Source organism: Sorex araneus, chromosome 2 (assembly GCF_027595985.1).
Source record: "Sorex araneus isolate mSorAra2 chromosome 2, mSorAra2.pri, whole genome shotgun sequence".
In the NCBI taxonomy this organism is placed as follows: domain Eukaryota; kingdom Metazoa; phylum Chordata; class Mammalia; order Eulipotyphla; family Soricidae; genus Sorex; species Sorex araneus.
The window spans coordinates 9,857,368-9,882,837 of NC_073303.1; the positions used below are offsets into that span (position 1 = coordinate 9,857,368).

At 38.0% G+C, this 25,470-nt stretch overlaps 1 protein-coding gene across 1 annotated transcript; it reads right to left on the reverse strand.

Annotated features, from left to right (window-relative positions):
- Positions 1 to 1,905: 1,905 nt before the first annotated feature.
- Positions 1,906 to 23,957, reverse strand: LOC101554538 (E3 ubiquitin-protein ligase TRIM38-like). Its single transcript, XM_055124295.1, has 6 exons — positions 23,574 to 23,957; positions 21,856 to 21,951; positions 8,296 to 8,526; positions 7,145 to 7,167; positions 6,934 to 7,046; positions 1,906 to 2,432 (listed from the first exon to the last, which is right to left on the reverse strand). Exons 1-6 carry the CDS (start codon positions 23,955 to 23,957, stop codon positions 1,906 to 1,908), a joined length of 1,374 nt encoding a protein of 457 aa, XP_054980270.1.
- Positions 23,958 to 25,470: the final 1,513 nt, after the last annotated feature.

Genomic DNA, 25,470 nt, shown 5'->3' on the forward strand with positions numbered 1-25,470 from the left:
CACCCGAAGTATAGTCCTTTAATGTAACAGTAAGGACATTTAAATCCAAGCCTAGCTAGGTCTGAGACTATGGGATGTTGTATATCAACAGAAGTAAACTTAACTTTTTAATATGTAGAACGGAAGGGAAATTGAAAAGCAATATGGATGTTACTGGGAGACAGGGTCTCCTTGAGTTAATCCTCCCCAAAAAATCGCCTCCACTGAAACAGTTTACCTCTGTAAATGATCAATCACACCTACATGTAGTCATATTCCTCAATCGCTACAGATGGTCTGTAAGTATTCTAACAGCTCTGCATTAGACATGCCATAAGGATGATTAAATTGTGGTCCCCTGTCTATTTGATCATCTGCTGGGGAGACCTGGGAGGCGGCTCTCAGCCACCGAACACATCGAACATCCACATTCTGCATTCACAGGCGTATAAATTAGAAATTGGAAAGAAATAGTTCTTCTTTCTCTGTTTATGCTACATTTTGACTCAGACTGTGTACAGTTGCTTTGAGCTGTCTTAGTTAGGAACAATGCTACTCATTCTTACCATATATGTACACTCAGTTGAATTTTTCCTTTATATTACTTTACCGTAAGACATAAAGTTACAAAATTGCTCAATATTCACTTTGTCATAAAATTTCTCAACACACTGTCCCTTCAACAATGTACATTTCTTACCTCCAATGTCCCCAGTTTCCATCCTGCCATACCCCCACCCAACCCAGCCCATTTCTACAGGAGAAACTTTTGCTTTTCTTCTCTGTCTGTCTGTCGTTTATGTATGTCTATTCACTTCTGGGCATTATGGTTTGCGAAACAAATGCTGGAGATTACCATTTATACCTGTGTCCCTCCTTTCAGCACTTGTTTGCATCCAAAGTGAACATCTCCAACTATCATTGTCACAGTGATCTCTTCTCTGTCCTCACATCCCCTCACACACCCTGCTTCAACAAACACTTCTGACAAGCTTCTAAAGATGAACAGTCCTCATTTCTCCTGTCTTGGGCTTTAGTCTCATGCTATTTTTTTTTTGGTGTGTGTGTGTGTGTTTTATCACAGAAGTGAGAGCAATATGTACACTTTGTTTCTTTTTTAAAAAAAAAATTTTATTGAATTACCCTGCGATAGTTACAAGCTTTCGTGTTTGGGTTATAATCACACAGTGATCAAACACCCATCCCTCCACCAGTGCACATTCTCCACAACCAATATCCCTGATATACCCCCACGTTCCCACCCTCCCCAAATAGAGAAGGGATCACTAAGAAAATAATGGCTGGAGGAATCAGTCAGGATGGGAGATGCCTGATGAAAGTAGATAATGAACTTTGTTTCTTAAGTGAATACTGTTCTTTACTAAAACTATCTATATTCTTTATTTCTCGAAACTGAGCCTGTATTTACTCTTGTGAGTCACATAAACCTATCCTAGGATCTGGGAGGAACTGCTTTTGTTCTGACTATATTCTCCAAACATTTTCACAAGACACTGTAAGCGAGCTTGAATGGGGATTATTTCCACATTTTCATGCTCATAAGGCTTTTAATTTCTAAGAAAACACTGTTGTGAATTTACCTAGGCCAAATATTTATTTCATAAAACTGAATCCACTATATGGAGTTAACTGGACAGTGTATGGTCTTTGATATTAAGTCATTTCCCTCTAAAGCAGGTTCCTCATTCGTGGTACTTTCTTAGAGTCTTTATATTCATTCATTTAATGCAAAACTATTAGATATCTACTAAAGCTTAGCAACATTCTAGGTTATTGGAAATAATGACGAAAACAATCAAAATTTCTTCCCTCACAGAATTTAAAACATATTCCTTAGAACAGAATACAAGAATAAAAACACCGTGTATTTTTTCCTAAAAATCTCAAAATCTTTCTCTTTTATTTTTATACAAATATAGATCGGTAACCAAGGAACAAATGAGAACCTCCACTGATACAGAAATAAGGCCTGATAGGCTCAGGGAAAGAGGCCTTTGGGAAGGTGAAGATGTGGGAGTAAGTTTGCAAATCATAAAAAGAGACAAGTCCAGCCTCATAGTCCAGGAAAACCCCTATAAAACCAAAGGGCTCCTGTATAGTGAGAGGTGTTAGGGGTGACGTAAGAGCTACATAGTTACCATCTCTGCAGTGTCTGATGGCCCAGAATCCAGTCTCAGGAACCTGTATCATGTCATTGTCTCTTGGCACATTTTCCAGACAAACCCCGACATCCCACATAGGTCCTCTTATATCAAAAATCCCAAGGTAATGTTTGCCTGAGGTGAAGGTTTCACATCCCAGGACACAGGGTAAGTCTTTAAACCTAGCAGGAGTGTCAGGCTTCACTTGGGGCCTTCCAGCAGTCACCTTGAGTTTATTCTTCTCCACAAATAGGTTCATGTGAGCTGTATCTGGATCTAGAGTAACCTTAACTGCAAAAAAATTAATAAATTAAAAAACAACAAACAACAAAATGATATGGTTACTTCATGCTTAATACTCAGTAATGTTCAAATTTTATCAGCCAATGATCGAAAGAAATATTTATGTCTGACAGCCTTGATGAAAATTAAATCAATATTATTGGTAAAAATTGAAATAGAAATCTTATCTGATACAAAGAATGGTGTGTAGGATTGTAAAGTGAATATGTGCTTAGAACAGGGCAGGACTGTAATTCTGTTGGATTGTAAAATATCTGGTAGTATCAACAATAGACTAAAAAGGCTCTGATTACTATCCTATGCTTATTTAACATGTTTTCCATCTTTCTCACAATAATAAATGCCAAAGACAAAATGAATATATTGGCATATTTACTTATGCTCTTCTCCAAAGTCCTCCCTATTTTCCCAAATGACACAAACACAATATCAGAATGGGAAAATACAGTTAATTTGATACTTGGCTATTGAAGACAAAGAATGTTATTGGGGCCTTAGAACACATAGATACAGATAGACTTTAAGGATTCACTTTCTTCGATTTCCCATAAACCATAGGACTGGTTCAATGTGATGTCCCAAGGACAACAAGACCAAAAAATTGATCTGAGTAGACTTAAAAGAAAGAAAAAAAAATAGAATGGTCATAATGGTACTAGCCAACAGCACAATGTAAAAAATAAAACATGGTAAGAAGTTGTTCTAATAAAAAGTCACTTAGTCACTTAAAGTGGCCTTGGTTAAAGGTTAAACACCAAGCAGAATAATAAAGAACGCAGACATACTTCTTTGCTGTATTTTGTTTTTTTTTATCTCCAGATCACTCCCAACTTTTAATGCCTTGCCTTTCTAACCTCAGAAAAGCTACAGACCTACTTACTTCCTTCTACCTCACTTCATTTCTCTTAGCAAATGAGAGCGCTGGGGAGAACATGTGAAACTAAGAGGTGGAGTGACAGTCACTACAATGGAAGCTTCTCCCCAGTGCTCTGAGAGTCTGCACTTCTCTCTCTCAGGTCACACTCTCTCCTGGTCTCCAGATCCATCCACCTGTACTTGAGGCCCAGCATGGTGAGGACTCCCTGACTCTCTCAGCTCTAATTGCTTCAGTGTGCCTTATTCATTGTTCTAAATTTATTCTTTGCTTAACACACTTATTAAACTATCCTCAATGAGTTCTTAGCAGGAGGTGATTGAACTCAATTTAAAACTTGGAGTGGTTAAAAAATAAACCTTGTGAGAAAACCCAACCAAAATGGGGAGATTAAAGGAAACCCCCCCAAAAAACTGTGGTGGTGTAGAATTGATAAAAGATGAACAGACACTTCCTCAAAGAATTCATGCAGATGACAAACAGATATATGAAAATGTTCTCCATCATTTACTATCAGGGAAACTCATATCATAATAGCAATGAGATTTATCTCACATCAGTGAGACTGACAAAGATTTAATAAAACAAAACAACCGGTATTGAAATGGATGTGGGGAAAGGAATATTCTTTTTTTAAAAAAATTTTTATTAGAGAATCATTGTGATGTACAGTTATGAACTTATGAACTTTTGTGTTTGCATTTTACTCATACAGGAATATTCTTCCATTGTGTCTGGGAAGGTTTTTTTTGTCCAACCTTCTTGGAAATAGACACTGTCACTGTCACTGTCATTGACATCCCATTGCTCACGATTTGTTTGAGCGGGCATCAGTAACGTCTCTTATTGTGAGACTTATTGTTACTATTTTTGGCATATCAAATACCCCATGGGTAGCTTGCCAGGCTCTGCCACATGGGTGCAATCCTCTTGGTACGTTGCCAGGCTCTCTAAGAGAGACGGAGGAATCAAACATGGGTCAGCCAAGCAAAAGGCGAATGCCCTACCACTGTGCCAATGATCCAGACCAGAAATGGACAAATATCAAAAAATAAGAATTGAACTTTTATATGATACAGTCACTAAATTCTGGGCATCTACCCCAAAGGCCCAAAACAATGTATCTGGAAAAAACATTTGTACGTCCGTGGTCATTGCAGCACTAGTAACAATAGTGAACATCAGAAACTACTAAAGTTTCCAAGAACAGAAAACTGGATAAATAAAGTATGTCATATATGTATATCACTGTATCAATTAATCAATGTCATCCCGTTGGTCAGTCGATTTACTCAAGCGAGCACCAGTAAAGTCTCTATTCTTCTCAGCTCTGAGATTTGAGCAGTCTATCCTTACTCGTTTTTTTCCAAATATTGGAGGCTCTTTCAGGATCAGGGGAATGAGACCTACCGTTACTGTTTCTGGCACATCGAATATACCATGGGTAGCTTGCCAGGCTCTGGCCGTGTGGGCAGGATATTCTCAGTAGCTTGCTGAACTCTCTGAAAGGTTTGTAAATACTATCTCGTTGATCAACAATTTGCTGGAGCAGGACTAGTAATGTCTCCATCCTAGCCCTGAGATTTTAGCAGCCTCTCTTTACTTGTCCTTCCAAACAGTGCCACATTAGAGGCTCTTCACATCAGGGGAATGAGACCCATCATTGTTACTATATTTGGCATATGAATATACCACAGGGAGCTTTCCAAGCCCTCCCATGCAAGCAGTAAACTCTAGGTAGCTTGACAGGTTTTCCAAGAGGGATAAGTAGGCTATCAGATGTCACATGGCTGCATTGCAGCCACTCGTTTCCTGGAGCTTGGCTTTATAGTCTCTGGATGTTGGCAGTTGATGGGATTACATGACACTGGGGGCATTTTCTAGATGTGAGTGCCTAGCTACTAGAAAATGGGGAATCTGGGTGAAAGAGGCCCAGTCCAGATCCAAGCAGCCTTGGAGATCTCGGCCCTGGGTCCCACACACCTGGTTACATACATGCCACACAATGCTACTGAACTCAAAACCAGGAGTATAAAACCTTAAGATTTTTTTGTTAGAAAATAACAAAATATTGTACATAATTAAAATACTATAATGGTTTCATCTTAGCCAGAGAAAGGGTGCAATATTGTCATCAATAGATCTGATTGAACACTGGTTATAGGATTGGAAAGAAACAATGTCTGCAGAAACTCACTAAACAACTCACTCTGTAGGTGAGGAGTTCTGAATTACAAGAAGCTTTGCTCTTATCTCTCTGGGTACTGCCTCCATCATCACCCCAGTTACGGCTTACTGCTCTCAAGTATAGAGGCATTAAATTTTCTCACATTAACCATAAGCTGCAAGGCATGTCTTAGTATTCAGAGCATTTTTTTCCTGACTATTTTAGAACAATGTCACTATACTCTAAGCACATTGACACACACAATGCTGTCGAAAGAGAAATTTAGTTTTGATCTCTGAGGCTATCAGACTGACAGTGACTTTAATAATCCTCTCTCTGTTGTTGGAAACTTTGTCTTACTACTTTTAGGACCAGACACCTATCATATTCAAGTTACATTGAACTTAAACAGTAAAAGTGATGGGGCTGCATATCTGTTATTGTATTTTATTATGGCAGTGTTAAAAATGCCATCAGATTCATCCTAGGGACTCTAGCTTTTTGACGTCTCTTTGAAGAAATACTTGACCATGTTGGGAGACTCATATGTAAGCATTTGAGTTTTCTTCAGGAAACATATAGAGGCATCCAACTTGCAACTAACAAAGAGCTAGTACCCGAGTTCCTAAAAGAATTAAAAAGTAGACTGTGCCAACTATCACACTGAGCTTGGAAGCAAATTGTGCTCACTTCCATGTTAAAACATTCCAGCGATCATATTTACTGCAGTATTTTTTAGATTACAGGTGAGAATTCCTCTGAGCTGTGGTAAGATTACCGAAATCTTGTGAGCTCGACTGTTCTTCTTATTGGAAAGGGGGGGATGTTGGCACCTCACTGGACTGTGCTCAAGACTTACTCCTAACTCTGCACTTAGAGATTGCTCTTACCTGAACTCAAGGAACCATATGGTAACTGTTCTTATTTCGTAGCCTAATCCATCATGAAAAAAATCTGTTTCAGAGTTTTTAAAAATGTAATTGTAGGATATTTGGAATTAAAGTAATTATGAAATGAATAAAGAAACAAACAGAAATAATTTTGCTAAGTAGCATGTGGTTTTCATAAGGTTGAAATGCTTATTATGCTACCCAGTCTTTTCCTAAAACCACTGGCCGAACAGTCAGCTTTCACCAAACTTTCTGGACTTATTCTGGGAAATGAATGATATAAGTATAATCATTATATTTCCATCCCTCTTCTCTTCTCTATACTTTGTGTAGTTGATGATTTGTTTTAGATTTATCATAGTCCACTGGAAAGTGTTTATGCTTATGTTTTTCATTGGGACATATAGAGAGGTTATTTCCCTAGGGGACATCACTAGTGAGAGAAAGAGTTTGAAAGGTCATCAAGAAAACCAATACTCTACCTAAAACCTGTACAAAAAAGAGTAGTAAAATGTATTGCCCATCTGTATTATTTAGGGAAATATTCATGTCACATACCATAATCAGTCTCAAACAATTTTATCAATTCACAAAAAATGCGATTAGCATCAAGCATAACAGGAATTTCCAAAGAGATGTCCTCTGGTGCATTGAAGTTTATAGCAGAAATCCTGATAAGAAGAGTCCAGAAATTTCATCAGTGCAATATTCCATTATGTTCAATATAGCTACTATCCCTCCCTCCTGAATTCAAAGAGCACTCACTCACCTGTCCAAAGTGTCGCTCACATCCTATAAAGTAAGAAAATAAGATGTTGGTATAGAAAAGTAGCATTTCATAAAACTTTAATGTATGGATGTTTATAGTTATGCCAAAGAGTAAATTGAATGGTTCTACTCCATTATTAGTGAATTTCTAGGGAATGATTCACATCCTATTCCCTAGCAACGAATTCTTCTACATATTACACCTGTGGTTCACACCCATCTGCATATCTTTCCACAGACTGTCAGTTATAAGCACTGTGATAGACCATTGATATTCAAGTCTACCCTTGTTTACCTTCTCCAGTACATGCACTGCTTTTTAGAGAAACACTGACCCATTATATTACAAGGACAGTACCTGATCAACCTCAGAGTATGTTTCATTTTTTTGGAACACACAGATATATCATTTCAACAACCAGATGCGATCTGTTTTGAGGGAAGATCAGAGTTGTCTCAAACTTACTCAGTAAGCACTTTTTGCATTCAGTGATCTCATTTCTTCTGAAGAGGTCACAGTGGACATTCTTTCTCATAAAGGTCCCTACAAGTGAATTCCCATAGAGACCTGGAAACTCACTCAGTAAGGGGGGTTGGCAGCCAGTTAGCACTGAGGTGGAAGGTCTTGCTGTGCCACCTCAATCCTTAATGAAAATAGAATAAGGATTCCAGGCATTTATCACAGTATGTAATATTCTTACTATAGCTAAACTCAAACCTATCTTGCTCTGTTTGAGCAAGATACAGGAGAAAATCATGAAGTAATTCTATCATTGATTTTGATGACGTGTTTTAGCCCCCAACACTCAACAAGAATATCTTTGAGAAGGTCATTTGACACCCAGAATCTCTGCAAATGAGACTGAGGCTAACAGATGCCTACCAAAGTTCTCCCATGATTCCCAGAACTTCCATATCTATCTAAGAAGCCTCATTTGTATTCCTTTATTTACACAGAGACACTCTACAGACTAGCACAGGACATCTGTATATAGGCGTGTGTATCTAAAAGAAATACTCATTTAAATTCTCCTTACTTGTGTAAATTTTTGAGAAATAAGAATTCAAGACATTTCTCTAAACTCTTCATCAGTCTCTGTTAAGCCCCAGAAACTGACACCTTCATCCATTCCTCCAAGTGCACACTCTCACCTGCAGTAACTCCTCAGCTGAGATCTCACATTTCCTCTCCAGTTCAAGGATCAGTTTGTTGAGTTCATGCCTTTGATTCTCCAACTGAGCTTCACTGTCCTGCAGTCTCTTCAGAACTTGCTCTTTCTCATTCTCCAGTCTCCATAGATAAGATTTCTCCTCCATGTATAGAATCATGTGAAAAACTTTAAAATTAGACTTGATGTGGTCTTCTTTATACTGAATACGATACTAGAATGAAGGAAACATAGTCCAAAAATGTGAGAATTTTATCTTTACATAAATAAATAATCAAAATATAGTAGTTCCATTGAATTAGAATTAAATAGAAATTTTATAGAAACAAGAAGTTTAATTTTCAGGGATATCAATTTCTCTACATGGAACTTGGAAATTTTTCCACCCACTACTCATCACTGTTATACTGAAGGAAGAACAAATACCTTCTGTGAGTCCAAATTCACAATTCAGACAAAGATTTCAGGGCAGAGGTTTGGAAAGAAAAACCTCAAAAGGCCAGAGCCCAGTCCCCAGCCTCTCGCCTGGAACCACACTTCCAGGCCAGCCGCCACCCACCAGAGCACAGAACCCAATTCTCCAACACGTGTGTTGACCGATAGCGTTGCTTCCTGCGTCTACCCCTTTGGGCATGACTTAAAAAATCTCTAACCACAGAGCTGTGTAGACAAAGAAGTTGCTGTGTCTACACCCCACATATTAGGCACTAGTTAACCCAGGCCTCACATATTTTACCTATCAATTTGCCATTATACCACACAAAGATAGCCTCATTTCAGGCTCAAAAATGTACATGGGACAAAATTCCAAAATGAAAAGTTCACAGTGGTAAAACAATGCAAAAACTCACGAGGTTTAATGATTGAAGTTGCTAGCCCATATGAATCAAACAGTAATAATTAACTATATAAAGATTTAGATACGGAATTAAAACCAGAGCTTTTAAGGATGTACAAGGATCTGCTGAGGACAGAATCAGTGAACTCCAAGATGACATGAAAAGAATCTCCAGACAACAGCAGAGAATGGAAGGGAGCCTGAAAATGAACCAAAGATGTCAAGAGAAAATTGGGATGAAGCCAAGACAAATAACATAAGAATCATTGGAGTCCCAGAGGTACATGAAGAAAACCCTGATGAACAAACTGTCAAACACATAATTGTTGAGACATTCCCAGAGCTGAAGATCACATTCAAACAGAGTCAGGAGGCTTGAAGCATACCAGCTAAAAGAAATACAAATAAAAATACTCCAAGAAGCACCCTTATCTAACTGATGGAAACCATAGAGAGAGATAAAATTCTGAAGCCAGCAAGATCAAAGAAAGAAATTTTTCATAAAGGAGCATTTTCAAGATTCACAGCAGACCCATGTGATGAAACACTGAGGGCCCAAAGATAGTGGTGGGACATAGTGCCAAAAGTCAATGAAACAAATGCCTCACCAAGAATACTTTACCTAGCTATGCTCTCTTTCATATCATAAGGAACAACATACAGGTTCACAGACAAACAACAACTCAGGAACTTCACAGCCTCAAAACCATTGTTACAAGAGCAACTAAATGGGCTACTTAAGACAAGCCCCACAAATACACCAAACTTTGGCAGAAAGATGGGACATCACCCCATAACAATAACCTGTCTCAATGTCAATGGGATAAATGCACCAATAAAAGGCACAGAATGACAGTATGGATCAGAAAACTGAACCCAACATTCTGTGGCCTGCAAGAAACTGAGAAGTCAGAGCAAACCAGACTCCAAGTGAAAGGGTGGGAAACTATTCTACAATCAAACAACTCCATCAAAGAAGCTGGAGTGGTCATACTAATATCAAATCACATAGACTTCAGAATAAAGGAGGTTACTGTTGGTATATAGAGTGCCACTTCCCTTTAGTGATTACACAGGTTATAAGAGATAGTTAAGGCCAGTTCTTTTTTCCTTTTTTTAAATGTCTATCTTTTAAAAAAAATTATTGAATCACTGTGAGATACTTTTAAGTTTTCATGTTTGGGTTACAATTACACAATGATCAAACACCCATCCTTCCATCAGTGCACAATCTCCCCTTTCCCACCCTGCCTTTCCCACCCTCCCGCTGCCTCCATGGCAGACAATATTCCCCATACTCTCTACTTTGGGGCATTATGGCTTGCAATAAGTACACTGAGAGGTCATCGTGTTTGGTCCATTATCTTCTTTCGACACACATCTCCCATCCCAACTGATTTCTCCAGCCATCATTTTAGTGATCCCTTCTCTATTCCATCTGCCTTTCCCCCTCCATTCATAAAGCAGGCTTCCAGCTATGTGACATTCCTCCTGGTCCTTGTCTCTACTGTCCTTGGGTGTTAGCCTCATGTTTGATACATCTACACAATGGAATACTATGCAGCTGTTAGGACAGATGAAGTTATGAAATTTGCTTATAAGAGGATAGTATGGCGAGTATCATGCTAAGTGAAATGAGTTAGAAAGAGAGGGACAGACATAGGAGAACTGCACTCATTTGTGGAGTATAGAATAACATGAGGCTGGGGGCTGGAGTGATAGCACAGCGGGTAGGACGTTTGCCTTGCACGTGGCTGACCCGGGTTCAAATTAGCATCCCATAAGGTCCCCTGAGCACTGCCAGCGGTGATTCCTGAGTGCATGAGCCAGGGGTGACCCCTGTGCATTGCTGGGTGTGACCCAAAATGCAAAAAAAAAAAAGGAATAACATGAGGCTGACACCCAAGGCCTTTTCTTAATGATCAAAGACCTGTACTTCGGGAATGACACACACTCCTCAATGTATATGCACCTAATAATGAACCAGCAAAATACTTAAAACAAATGCTCACAAAGTTGCAGAGAGATTTTAACAGCAACAAATTAATTGTAGATGTTGCAGTAAGTTTTGTTTAGACAGTCTGAGGCATAGAGATATGCACGTGGAAGAAATAATTTTTGGAGGATCACAAACTGTCTCTGGTGTTGTGTGTGCCCCAGAGCAACCTGTACAACCACTTTTAATAACTAGCTTAATGTTCTATCCAATGATATTCAGCCACATAGGCAGAATATGCAAATTAACTTAGTCAACAGAAAGAGTATCAAAGTCAGTTATAAAACCGGAAATATAGTCAGTTACAGTGACAGTAACAGAAAAACAATGTTTACATTCAGACCTAGCTAGGCCTGAGATTGTGAGATGTTGTACACCAACATTTTTCCCCCTTTTTTGTTTAAAATGACCAGTAACAAACAACACAAACATTTGCACAAATCTTTCCAGCAATATCTCAACATTGTTTTAAGAAACTCTAACCTATTCTACAGACATTCTTTTTAATTTTACAATACAAAGTTTGCATACACAGAGTTTACACATATTAAGTAATATTTCAGATCCACTCCTGGTTCAGGGACATTTGTCAAGGAAGACCAATTAGTCTCTAAATAAAAACAACACTCTCATGCCATTTTTGGATTAACATCACAGTCCAGGTATTTCCACAATCAGTAACAGCCGAAGCACTCCTATTATCAGATTCTTCTCTTATGGACAAAGAAGAAATCACCTGCATCCATAAGTAAAAATAGAAACTTCCTACTCAATTTCATAATGTTCCAATAAAATATGCATGGAATATTATCCAGTCTTATATAATAAACATGTTATCCCTTGAAACTTTGTTTTGAACTAAACCAGTACCTTTTAAACCTGTTTTTATCTACAAGATTTCAATTCTTTTTTTAATAACTCAATATAATGCAGATACAAACAAAATTTATATTGTAAGTATTTAGAGAGAAAAATGTACGTAACAAAAACTTGTACCATTTTTACAAATCATGAGGAAAACATCTTTTTAATTTTAATAGTTCTTATACATTAGATTTATACCTTATACCTTAAAATTTTTTGGAGTACATATTAGTAACCTTTGTGATGGGGCTGTTTGCCCAGTTACAAGGATTTCCATTTCTGATTTCAATCTGACTTCAATATTTAAACACTTAACACACACAGACATACAGAAAGACAACAAAAATTACATGCATGTGCATTCATAAATACCTTATCTATTGATCTGGCCCTCCAAGAACCAGGAAAAAAAAAACTGATGGACAGAGAAAGGAAGGGCAGTCCCCAGGGTAAAAATTCCCTGTCAGCTGATTCGGATTATCCCCCATTTCTCAGTCTAACCAGCTTGTCTCCTGCTGTTAAAATTGGGTCAAAAAGTAGGGCTTCTGTTTTTACAAAGCTGGCAAAATTTTATACAAAAGGAATCCATACTGCAGTTTATTCATTTGCCATCTCTTATTCACTAAGAGGCTTCAGTGAATAAGAAGCTTATACATTGCAGAGGTATAAGCAACAGCATTATCAGTTTTCATTGTCTTGGAAAACTCGTAACATCATATGCTTCTAATAAATGAGTCTTCACAGCTCCTGCCTTTTCTGAAGATAACACAGAAGCCCATCGAAAATGAGAATAGGTATCAATTGATTGATGAACATACTTTGTTTACCAAAAGCTGGAATAATAGTTACATCCATTTGTCAAATTTCATTTATCTTTATTCCTTGAAGATTAGCTCCCAAAGGCATGTGAGGCATATTGAGTGCCTGACAAGCAGGACATTGCCTAATAATGTCTTTAGCTTGCCTCCAAGTAAGGGCATATTTGGTTTTCAATGCACGAGCATTTTGATGATGAAAAGCATGAAATTTTTCTGCATATACTGCTAAAGCAACCAACTTATCAGCTCGATCAATGCCTTGAACTAATGGACCAGAAAGACCCATATGAGCTCGCATATGAACAATGTATAAGGGATGTTTACAGTCTCTCAAAACTTGCTGCAAATTTTTAAATTTAATAATAAGCTCAGAGTCACTCAAAGGGAAAGCAACAGTAAATATATGATTGACAGTCCAAGCCTCATAATGAGAGTCTATTACAATATTTATTGGTTCATAATAATTTTGTAAAAGAGAAATAATTGCAAGTGATTCATTCTTCTGAACTGATTTATATGGAGTTTGTAAAACCTTATCATTTTGCATATCAGTATAAGCAGCCTTTTCTTCTTTAAGGAAGAAAGGAATGTAAGAGCCGACTAAATGGGTTCAGCTTTTATAATTTTAGGCCAAATCCAATTAGTAAATTTAAGAAATTGAAATCTCTTTTGCTTTGGAAAGTTATTATGAAGTTTGCCCGGATAATTAGTGCAAGCAATTTGCCAATCTTCATCAATTTCCCATAGTGCTTGGATTTGTTCACTAGTCAATGGTACAATAATTTCAGTAAGAGACTCCCTATTGATTGTCTAGTTCTTCTTCTTCCTTTGAAAATTATTTGAGACATTTTATTTACATATCACTGCAGCCTGTGGTGTATTGGATATGCCAAAAACAGTAACAAATAAGTCTCACAATGAGAGACGTTACTGGTGCCCGCTCGAACAAATCAATGAGCAATGGGTTAACAGTGACATTTTATTTACATAAGTAACAAATGTGTTACTAGACTTGTTAAGTAAAAGACTCCATTCCACAATATTAGTTCCTTGTACCAAAATCCCAGTAGGAGAATGTGAAGTATGCAATACTATCAGATTTAAATTTTCTGAAGAATCAATTCTATCCAGCTGAGCCTTATTAACAATTTCCTCAATTATTTCGAATTCTTTTCCAGCTGCTGGGCTAAGTTGCCTTGGACTATTTAAAGAAGGATCACCTTCCAATGTTTAAAACAAATTTTGTAGGGCATAGCTTGGAATACCCAAAGAAGGTCATAGCCAATTTATATTTCCTAATAGTTTTGAAAGTCATTTAAAGATTTTAATTTATCTCTCTGAATTTGAACGTTTTGAAGTATAATTTTACTGTCTCATATTATTTGTCCCAAAAATTCCCAAGGAACATGACATTGCATTTTGTCCTGTGCAATTTTAAGTTATAGCTTCATAAATTTATGGATTTGGTGTACAATGTTGTACACCAAATTTCTTTCTATGTAAATGTTGGTCAACATCTCACAATCTCAAGCCTAGCTAGGCCTGAATGTAAACATTGTTTCTCTGTTCCTTCAATGGCAGACCAGCTGCTTTTGTTAAAGAGTTCTGGATGTCAACATAGGCATCCTGCTGAATTACCCATTACTCTTTTTCCTTTTCTTCCTTTATTTATTCTTTATTTCTTTCTCCCTTTCTCTCTCCCTTTCTCTCTTTCTTTCTCTCTCTCTTTCTCTCTTTCTTTCTCTCTCTCTCTCTTTCTTTCTTTCTTTCTTTCTTTCTTTCTTTCTTTCTTTCTTTCTTTCTTTCTTTCTTTCTTTCTTTCTCCTTTTCTTCTTTTCCCTTTCTTTCTTCCTGTCTATCTTTCTTTATTCCCTTTCTTTCTTTTTCTTCTTCTTTCCTTTCTATATATAATTCTTTATTTCGTTCTCCTTTTTTTATTTCGACTGTTTCTTTCTATCTTTATTTCTTTCTCCCTTTCTCTTTTTCTTCCTCCTTTGTTTCTTTGTCCCTTTCTCTCTTTCTTTCTTTCTTTCTTTCTTTCTTTCTTTCTTTCTTTCTTTCTTTCTTTCTTTCTTTCTCTTTCTTTCTTTTGATCTATGTATATTTATTTATTTCACCCTTTTTCTTTTTCTATCTTTTTCTCTCTTTCTATCATTATTTCTTTTTCCCTTTCTTTTTCTTTTTTTCCTTTTTTTCTACCTATATTTCTTTCTACCTAAATTTCTTTTTCTTTCTTTCTTTCTTTCTTTCTTTCTTTCTTTCTTTCTTTCTTTCTTTCTTTCTTTCTTTCTTTCTTTCTCTTTCTTCTATTTTTCTTTATTGATTTCTTTAATTTTTTTTCTCTCCCTTTTTTTATTTCTTTGTACCGGGCCCTTATCTTCAAGCCTCATGCTGAGCGTCATATGTTACAGTCAAGTTTGTTTAGACAGTCTGAAGCATAGAGATATGCACGCGGAAGAAATAATTTTGGGAGGATCACAAACTCTCTCTGGTGTTGTGTATGCCCCAGAGCAGCCTGTTCAGCCCCTTTTATTAACTAGCTTAATGTTCTATCCAATGATATTCAGCCACATAGGCAGAATATGCAAATTAACTTAGTCAACAGAAAGAGTATCAAAGTCAGTTACATAACCGGAAGTATAGTCAGTTACAGTAACAGTAACAGAAAAACAATGTTTACATCCAGACGTAGCTAGTCTTGAGATTGTGAGATGTTGTATACCAACAAGTGGAGATTTCAACACCGCTTTATCACTTCTGATAGATCAACCAGACTCAAGCTGAACAAGGACATACTTCATCTGAGGGAAGAAATGGAAGATATAGGCTTAGTACACACACACATATATGTATATATATATACACACATATATATGGCATATATATATATATATATATATTTACACCACAAAATCTGAATACACATTCTGCTCAAGTGCACAAGGGTCATCTCCAAGCTGGGCCACAAAACATACCTCTATAAAATTAACAGAATAGAAATTGTATCAACAATCTTTTCAGACAATGATACACTGAAAACAGAAATAAATCACACATAGAAATAGAAATTTGAATCGAACACCTAGAAATTAACTCAAAAACGAGTGGCTTAGAAAGGAAACCAAAAGAAAATCAAAAGATTCCTGTAAAAGAATGAGAATGAAGACTTGAGTTACCAGAAACTACACGACATAACAAAAGTAGTATTAAGAAGAAAGTATATCTCTACAAGCATTCCTCAGAAAGGAAGAGCAAGCCCCCACATAAATAACAACCTCACAGCTAACTTCTTGTAGAATTGGGGGTATGGTGCCGCCAGAAGGTCAACCTGCACTTGCTGTGTGAGTGCATCAGCAGCCTGATGGTGCCTTCAGGCTTCCCCAAAATTGCCGCTGTGCCTTTGGTCAGACCCCAACAAGTTGGGACCAAGTTGACCAAGAATCTAAATAGCCAAAAGTTAGGTTTGTGGGAGTTGCACACAAAACCACTCCCGGCTCAGCTATATAAGCTCATTTATTGGCCTTATTTCAGAGAATCATAGATAAATCTCAAAAGAGATCAAAAGCCACAGTTACCACACATGGATGAAAAGACTGGGGTAAATCGGAGGAGGGTGTTGTCCTGGAGGGTCCCCCAAGCAGAGCCCCAGCAGCCACTTGCTTCCACAATCCAAAATTGCAGCCATATCCCCAGCCTGACTCCACTGTCTCAGGACATACCTCACCAAGACACAATCTGCTGAAAATACTGGGATACGGGTTTGTGACTGAAATCTCCAGACTTTCTCAGAGTTGGGGTGAGCTACCTCCCCCCGTTTCCCAATACATATGGAAGCACTAGCAGTCACCTCCTGGAAGGAACTCCAGCACTATCCTGTAAGATCTGCTGTCAGCCTTGCCTCAGAGACCCCTAAATAAATCTCGAAAGAGGTCAAAAAGCACATAAAAGCTCAGACCCATGCATGACTGAACCAACTGGGGTAAGTTTGAAGGGGACAGGTTGGCCTGTGCCCGCCCAAGCATAGCCCCCAGCAGCCACTTGCTTCCACAATCCAAAATCGCCACCATACCTCCAGCCTGACTCCATCATCTCAGGATGGACCTCACTAAGATACAATCTGCTGAAAATTTTGTAATGTGGATCTTAGCGCACCAATAGCCCTGGCTCAGAGACACAGCAGCGAGTCCCGGAAGACACCACAGCACCAGTGAACTCTCCAGGCACCATACTGAGCCTATTTCACCGGGGCACCTTAGGTGGAATAGGTGTGCTCTCCCCACCTACTCCAAAGGAATCCCAGTGATAAAGAGCTACCACAAGCAAGGCCCAAGTGTGTGGGTTCCCGGACTAAATCTCCAGGCCACATGGTGGCAGAGGACCCGTCTGTCTGTCCTCGGGTCCCTGCCCACCCAGCAGACTTACTGTGAAGCCCACAATTTGCCTCTGAGTGTCATCTGAACACACTAACAACCCTGGCCCAGAGACACAGCAGCGAGTCCCAGAAGACAGCGCAGTCTCTGGCCCCAAACTGCACCAATTTCACCGGGACAACCCATATGGAGCAGGTGCAGTCTCCCTGCCTACTCCAGATGGAATTCTGGTGACCAAGAGCTTCCATAAGCAAGGCCCAGGTATGGGGGTTCCAGGACTAAATCTTCAGGCCCCATGGTGGCAGAGGACCAGGGCTGGGTGTTTCATTATTGTATGGCTGAATCTCAAATGTAAAAGCTTTGTAACTCTATCTCACGGTGATACAATTAAAAATAAAAAGTAATGTAGAGTTCATGCCTGATTCAATCAACTTAATCAATGGCCGAACAAATAGCAGTACTCCTACATTATTAAAAAAAAATTCTTGCAGTATGACCAACAAAAGGAACACAACCAGCCAGCAAAAAAAGAAATAATAAAACTTAGGACAGAAATTAATAACCTGGAACCCCCCCCAAAAAAAAATCCAAAAGATCAACAAAACCAAGAGGTGGTTCTTTGAGAAAATAAACAAGATCAATAAAGCACTAGCAAGATTTAGAAGGAAAAAGAGAGACCCCTTATAAACAGAATCAGAAACGAAAAGGACATCACAGTAACACCTCAGAAAATCAAAGGATAATCAGAGATTTCTTGAGAAGCTTTATGCCACAAAACAAGACAATCTCGAAGAAATGGATAAATTTCTGAACTCTTATAATCTCCCAAATCTGACCCACGAAGACTTGGAATATCTGAACAGAACTATTTCTGACAAGGAAATAGAAATAGTAATCAAAAGTCTCCCAAAAAATAAAAGTCCTTGCCCAGATGAATTCACTAGTGAATTCTTCTAAACCTTCAAAGAGGACCTACTCCCAATCCTGTTCAAAGTCTTCCAAGAAAGTAAAGAAACAGAAACACTTCTAAACAGTTTCAATGAGGCAAATATCACCTGCAGATGAAAAGAAGAGAGAGATATCACAAGAAAAGAGAATGACAGGCCGATATCCCTGATGAATACAGATGCAAAGATCTTCAATAAAATAATAGCAAATAGACTCCAATGACTCATCAAAAAGATTCTATACCACAACCAAGTAGAATTCATTCTATGCATGCAAGGATGTTTTACATTCTTAAGTCAATGAACATAATCCATCATATCAATAAAAGGAAAGATAAAAATCATATATCATGTAAATAGATTCATAGAAGGCATTTGACAAGATCCAGCACCAATTTCAGATAAATACTCTCAGGAAAATGGAGTCAAAGGAACTTTCCTCAATAGAGTCTAAGTCATCTATCTACCACAAGCCCATGAAAAACATTATTCATGATAGCACTATAGTCCTGTTGTTCATCAATTTGCTCGAGCGGGTACTCGTAACATCTCCATTGTAAACTTGTTACTGTTTTTGCATATTGAATATGCCATGGGTAGCTTGCCAGGCTCTGCTATGCAGGAGGGTACTCTTTGTAAATTGCTGGGCTCCCCGAGAGGGATAGAGGGATTGAACCTGGGTCGGCCATGTGCAAGGAAAATGCCCTATCCACTGTGCTATCGCTCCAGTCCAACATTATTCTAAATAGGAAAAATTAAAGTATTCCTTCTAAGATCATGAGCAAAACAGGGTTGCTCACTCTAACCAATTCTATTCAATATAGGAATGGAAGTACTTGCCATAGCAGTAAGGCAAGTCACAGATATCCAGGGCATCCAGATAGAAAAGGAAGAGGTCAAGCTATCACTGTTCGCAGATGATATGATACTCTACTTGGAGAAACCTAAAGCTTCTACCAAGTAACTCCTAGAAACAATAGGCTTGTATAGTAAAGTGGCAGCTTACAAAATCAATACCCAAAAGTCCATGCCTTTCCTATCTACAAACAATGAAAGAGATTTTTTTTTAAATCCCATTTACAACAGTGCCTCAAAAAATCAAGTATTTGGCATAAGCTTAACAAAATAGATGCAAGGCCTATACAAAGAAAACTATAAAACACTACTTCCAGGAAAAAATGAGGACACTAAGGACTAAAGACATATGCCCTACTAGTGGATCTGGAGAATTAACATTCTCAAAATGGCAATACTGCCCAAAGCATTATACAGATTAAATGCAGTTCCTTAAAGGATATCCATGACATTTTTCAAACTAATAGACACAATACTCCTGAAGTATATGGAGCAAGAAACCGCCAGAGTAGCTAAAGCAAACCTTGGGAAAGAGAGGATGGGCGGCATTACCATTCCCAATTTCAAACTGTACTATAACGCAGTACTAATTTAAACAACCTGTTATTGGATTTGAAACAGACCTGCAGACCAATGGAACAGAGTTGAATATCCTGACACAAGCTCTAGAGTATATGATCACTTAATTTTTGACAAAGGAGCAAGAAACGTGAAGTGGAGCAAGGAAAGCCTCTTCAATAAGTGGTGCTGGGAAAACTGGACAGCTACGTGCAAAAAAATGAACTAAGGCCTCTGTCTAATGCCAAAAATAAATTCAGATCCAAATGGATTAAGCATCAGACATGAATCCATAAGGTCAAAAGAGGTAAATGTAGCAGAACATTTATAATATTGAAACTAAAGGCATCTTCAAGGATGAAACACCAGTGATTAAGCAAGTGGAAACAAATATAAATAAATGGGATTACATTAAATGGGGAAGCTTATGGACTTCAAAACAAACAGTGACAAAAAATACAGAAGAGCCCATGGAATGGGAGAAATGATTTATCCAATTATCATCAGAAAGGAGTTTAATATCCAGGATATTCAAGACACAGTAGAATTTTACAAGAAAAAAGTCCTCCAACACCATCAAAAAATGGAGAGAAGAAATGAATAGAAACTTCTTCACAAAAGAAATTCAAACGGCTAAAAGGCACATGAAGAATGCTCTACATAGCTAATCATCAGGGAGATGCAAAACATAACAACCATGAAATGTCATTTTACACCACAGTGACTGGCACACATCAAAAAGAACAAGAACAACCAGTGCTGGCGTAGATGCAGGGAGGAAGGGAGTCTCCTTCATTATTGCTGGAAATGCCACTGGTACATCCTTTATGGAATACAATATGGACATCCCTCCAAAAACTAGACATAGAGCTCCCATATGACCCAGACATATACTTCTGGGAAGAAATATAACTTAAATGTATATATTCTGGGAATCTTTTTCTCAGAGATGTAAAAAAATGGAGTAGAAATGACATCTGCACATATATATTTATTGCAGCACTGTTGACAATAGTCAGAATCTGAAAAAAAGGTGCTGGAGAACAAATGACTGGTTAAAGAAACTTTGTGTATCTACACAACGCAATACTAGAAAATACCAGCTGCTAGAAAAATGAAACCAGGAAATTTGCATGTAAGTGGTTGGACATGAAGAATATCATGCTAAGTGATGTGAGTGAGAAAGAGAGGACAGACAGAATGACTGCACCCATTTGTGAAATATAAAGCAACATAATTGGAGACTTGCACCAGAGGACTGTAGAGATAAGGGCCAGGAGGATTGTACCACGACTTGGAAGCTGGATTCCAATGCTAGGGAAAAAGGCAGCTGGGATAGAGAAGAGACCATTAAGTAAATGATGGTGGGAGGGGTCACTCGGGATGGGAGATGTGTGCTGAACATAGACTATGGACCCAACATGATGACCTTTTAGTACCTGCATTGCAAGCCATAGCACCCAAAAATGAGAGAGAGAGAGAGAGAGAGAGAGAGAGAGAGAGAGTGTGTAAGAGGGAATGTGCCTGTTACAGAGGCAGGAGCAGGGGGTAGAAAGGAGTGGGGGTGGTAGGAGGGATACTGGGAACATTAGAGGTGGAGAATGGGCTCTGGTGGAGGGATGGGTGCTCGATCATTGCATGGCAAAATGTAATCATGAAAGTTTGTAAGTCTGTAACTGCATCTCACTATGATTCAATACAAAAAAAAAGAACGAAAGAAAGCCTCAAAAACAATGACCTGTGAAATTTGAGTATAGATTTTTGGATTACATCAATGTGGCCAGAAAAGTTCTGAGTTTCTCTTCTGTACAGTCTGGTCAATCATAGAATTAGACTGTAGTCTGCCATTGAAGATGTTCTTGTACCATTTTCTGCTACTCTTCATGAATTTTTTGAATGAGTCCCATCTGGAGAGATTTTCTTCCTCACAAAGATTACTTTGGGGGGGAAATGCAAATTAGCAGACCTACCATTGTGGTAAATTTCTCACAGTGGCAGATCTAAGCTTCAAACAGGAAGGTACTTTGAGATGTTTAAAACTTATAAACCAGTCAAGATGAATCTCAGAAAGGTCACCACTTCTTCTTTTCCTAATCCTCAACAATTACTGCTGAAATGTCAAAGGAACAGTAGCTCAATTCTCAGATTTGTACCCAACGAGGAGCACTAAAATAAATAATTTGAGATTTGTATATTTAGTCTGGATGAATGAGATTAAAGCATCCTATTGTCTAATTCTTCTATATGTCTCAGCTCCAGAGGGAATACATTTGAGATCAATGAACTCAAATTCTTACCTGAAAATCTCCTCTTTTCTCTCTTATGTTTCGTTGGCTTTTCTTATTTTGTTCTTCTTGTTCCCTAAGGTATGTCAAAACTTCCTGTAAGATTTTCTGAAGGAAAAAAATTATTTGATGATGGCTTATTAATTGGTTAATTTTTCATTACATATCTCAGGAGAGATGACAGACTTTCAATCATAAAAATAATGTTGGAAACTTGTATAGTACTTATGCTTTCAAGGATACTGACTATGAAGTGAAAATTTTGATCTGCTGAGAGAGAAGTGTCTACCATAGAGGTCAGCAGTTGGGGGCGGGGGGTGGGAAGGCAGTCAGAAGGCAGCTGGAAACATTGGTGGCGGGACATGTACACCAGTGAAAGGGATGGGTGTTGGAACACTCTATGGCTGAAACCCAGTCATGAACACTTTGTAACTGTATATCTCATGGTGATTCAATAAACAAAACTTTATAAAAGTTTTAATCTCCTGAACAACCTGAGGAACTGATAAGGTTATTAATATCATTTTTCTATTTTAAAAACATGTTCTTCTATTGAACCATGGCCTAAGGTATGCAATACTAAATTTTTCCCAGTGAACATTATCCTAAGAACAAGAAGATAATAGTGTATAATAATATTTTATATAAGAATTTCTTAATTAAAAAAACAGAAAGATTATTAACACCTTGATATATTTATTAGTACTATTAGTATTACCATGTATAAGTAAGGGTTGGACAACTATCATTAAAATTTTTCGAAAGAGGCCAGGGACAGATGGAGAGATAGTTCAGGGGTTAAGGTGCTTGCCTTGCAAGAGCAGACCTGGTAGGATCCTGCATATGATTCCCCAAGCACAGCCAGAAATGGACTCTGTGCATAGTCAGGAGTAAACCCTGAGCACCTGTGGGTGTGGTCCCTAAATTCAAACCCAAGTGGAAAAGTCAAAGGGGCATTCAAAGTTTAATGAGAAAGAGAACATGCTATGACCATGAATCTGAATTTGATCTCCAGAACTCTATTTTCTCCAAGTATCAATGGATATGATACTGGGATTCCTGAACATGGCCAGGTATGGACCTGGTGTCACACATCACTGCAGGGCCCTGCCACTGAACAGTCAGGCCACTTGGTCTTGTATTACATGAAGTGACCACTGGGTCACAGAACACAGCTAGGAAAACACTCTGGACAAAAATAAAAGGGAGAGGGAAAAGCTGTAATATCTAATGAAACTGTTATCATTCAAGCAATCTTAAATTAGTTACATAGAGCTTTGCAAACTTCAAACTTTATTTTTTTAAAATACCCGCTCCAATATTAGGAGTACACATTAAGGTTAAAATTGTCTATCTTAAAAGTAGTAATCAATCTTCTAGCTCTATGAAGTTAGTGTATATTCTTACTCTGTCTGAGTATATAAGTATATCTATCAGTTGTTCAGAGCTATCAAGGCATTTATGAAATTTTTTTCATAAAACACTGTTATTCTGCAATGTACAAATATTTTACAGATATCAGTGTTCATGGAACTTATGACAACACTCTGTGTATGTGCATCAATATGCCTATATATGCACATATTACATGGACAGTCATTATTAAGCTTATCTGAAGACTAAAGTGCTGAAAGCTATAACATCATCTTGGTTTTTAGATTAAACGACTTAAGGCCCATGGATGCCAAAAAGGAACTGGTACTTGGTGAAGCACTCTGGGCAGTACTCACCTTGTAGCCCTGAGAGGCATCTGCAGTAATGACCGTGGTGTGCCCTTTATGCTGTGTTGACCGCTCACAGCGCCAGCAGATGAGCTGAGCATCATCTTCACAGAAAAGACAAAGTTTCTCTCTGTGTTCTTCACACAGATACTCCTGCCCCATCTTCTTAATGGTGTCAATGAGGTTTCCTAGCTGCTTACTGGGGCGGATGCTCTCCCTTTGAAACTGTGCCCTACATACAGGACACTCTAATTTTTCCCAGGAAGGTGACTGCTGTTGCTGGTTTTCAAGATTTTTTATTATGCAAAAATGGCAGTAGATGTGTCCACAGTCTATCATCACTGGCTCAGTCATCAGCTCCAGGCAGATGGGGCAGGTGGCTTCCTCCCTCATGGTCTTAGCTGCGCCTGAGGCCATGGTTTTTCCTGGAAATCTTTATTACTGAAAATAGAGGAAGAGATCAAGCAGAGAAGATTTTTTTCTAAGTGATGCATATAAGTGTCATCTGAATCTGCTGGGAGTGACAATTTCAGAGCATGATTTGAGTGTGGGATACAGTATTACTATCACAAGATTTTTAGAATAGATTAAATTTTAAACATTTAAATATAATGCCTCATTGTAACTAGTTTTATGCATCTCATAATTGCTTGTGTAATTCGCAATTCAGAAAGAGAACACACCATTACCATAGAAATTTTTTTCTGGATGAAATCTGAGAGACAGAAGTTAAATGTTACTGCTCACACAAATTATAGCAGAAAAGAAAGAATATTAACAAGCACATAATAGGCAATTGCCTATTTAAGGAAGTAGGGCAACTAAAAACGGAATGCCTACAGATTGATGAAGAGCTACGACAGATAGGTATGGGTTTCAGACCTTCTTCCACCAGAGGGCCTGAAAAAGAGAAAGGATATGCCACTGATGAAAGTCCCGTCTCTTCTGTACAAGGTTCTAGGTCTTATAATGGAAGAGGCAGAAGTCATTGGGGCCCTAATTACATCTCCCATTATGGTACAAAGCAAAAATTTTTTCATAGTTTTAGCTTGGTTTTAGTTTGATACTCTTGCTTAATGTATTTTTATTTAGTATTGTCTTTGAAGATAGGAAGTAGTTCTGAGATATATGTATTAAAGTCGTCATCGCTTTAGAATGGCAAAAGGTATTAAAAATTATGTTGGTGAGCAGCTCTGTATATTTTAAGGTGGTAGTATGGTCATGTTTATAACAAAAACTTCTTTTCCAAATATGCCCTTGTACAGTTTCCATGTCATTATTAAAACACTTGTGATAGTTGTGATATTCTAGAAACGCTCTTTTTCACCCTTTACTGAAAAAAAATAATACCAGTTACTGTTAAGTGACTGGTACAGTTAAGTCACTGTTAAGGGAGAGCCTGGCTACTTACCTTGGCATATTCATATCCCAAATACAGCAACAGATACATACATACCACTCAGAGAGCCCATCAAGCTACTGAGATTATCCTGCCTGCACAGGAGAACCTGGCAAGCTACCGTGGCATATCCAATATGCCAAAAAAAGTAACGATAGATCTCGTTCCCCTGACCCTGAATGAGCCTCCAATCCTTGGTAAAGACGAGTAAGCAGAGGCTGCTAAAATCTCAGGACAGATTGTAATAGAGATGTTACTGGTGCCCCTGGACTAAACCTCAGCAATGAAGGTGATACAATCATACTAAACATAATAATACTTTGTTTCTGATTGATTGTTTGTACTAGTAGTAACAATTAGAGATCAGGGCTATCAATGAAGAAGTTTCAGTGGACTCATATTTGACTAATGAGAAGCCCATTATGCATTGTATCTACCCCTCCCTACAAAGAATATCAGTTAAATAAAGCCAGGGGGATCACTCCAGAGTGACAATGTAAACAAATA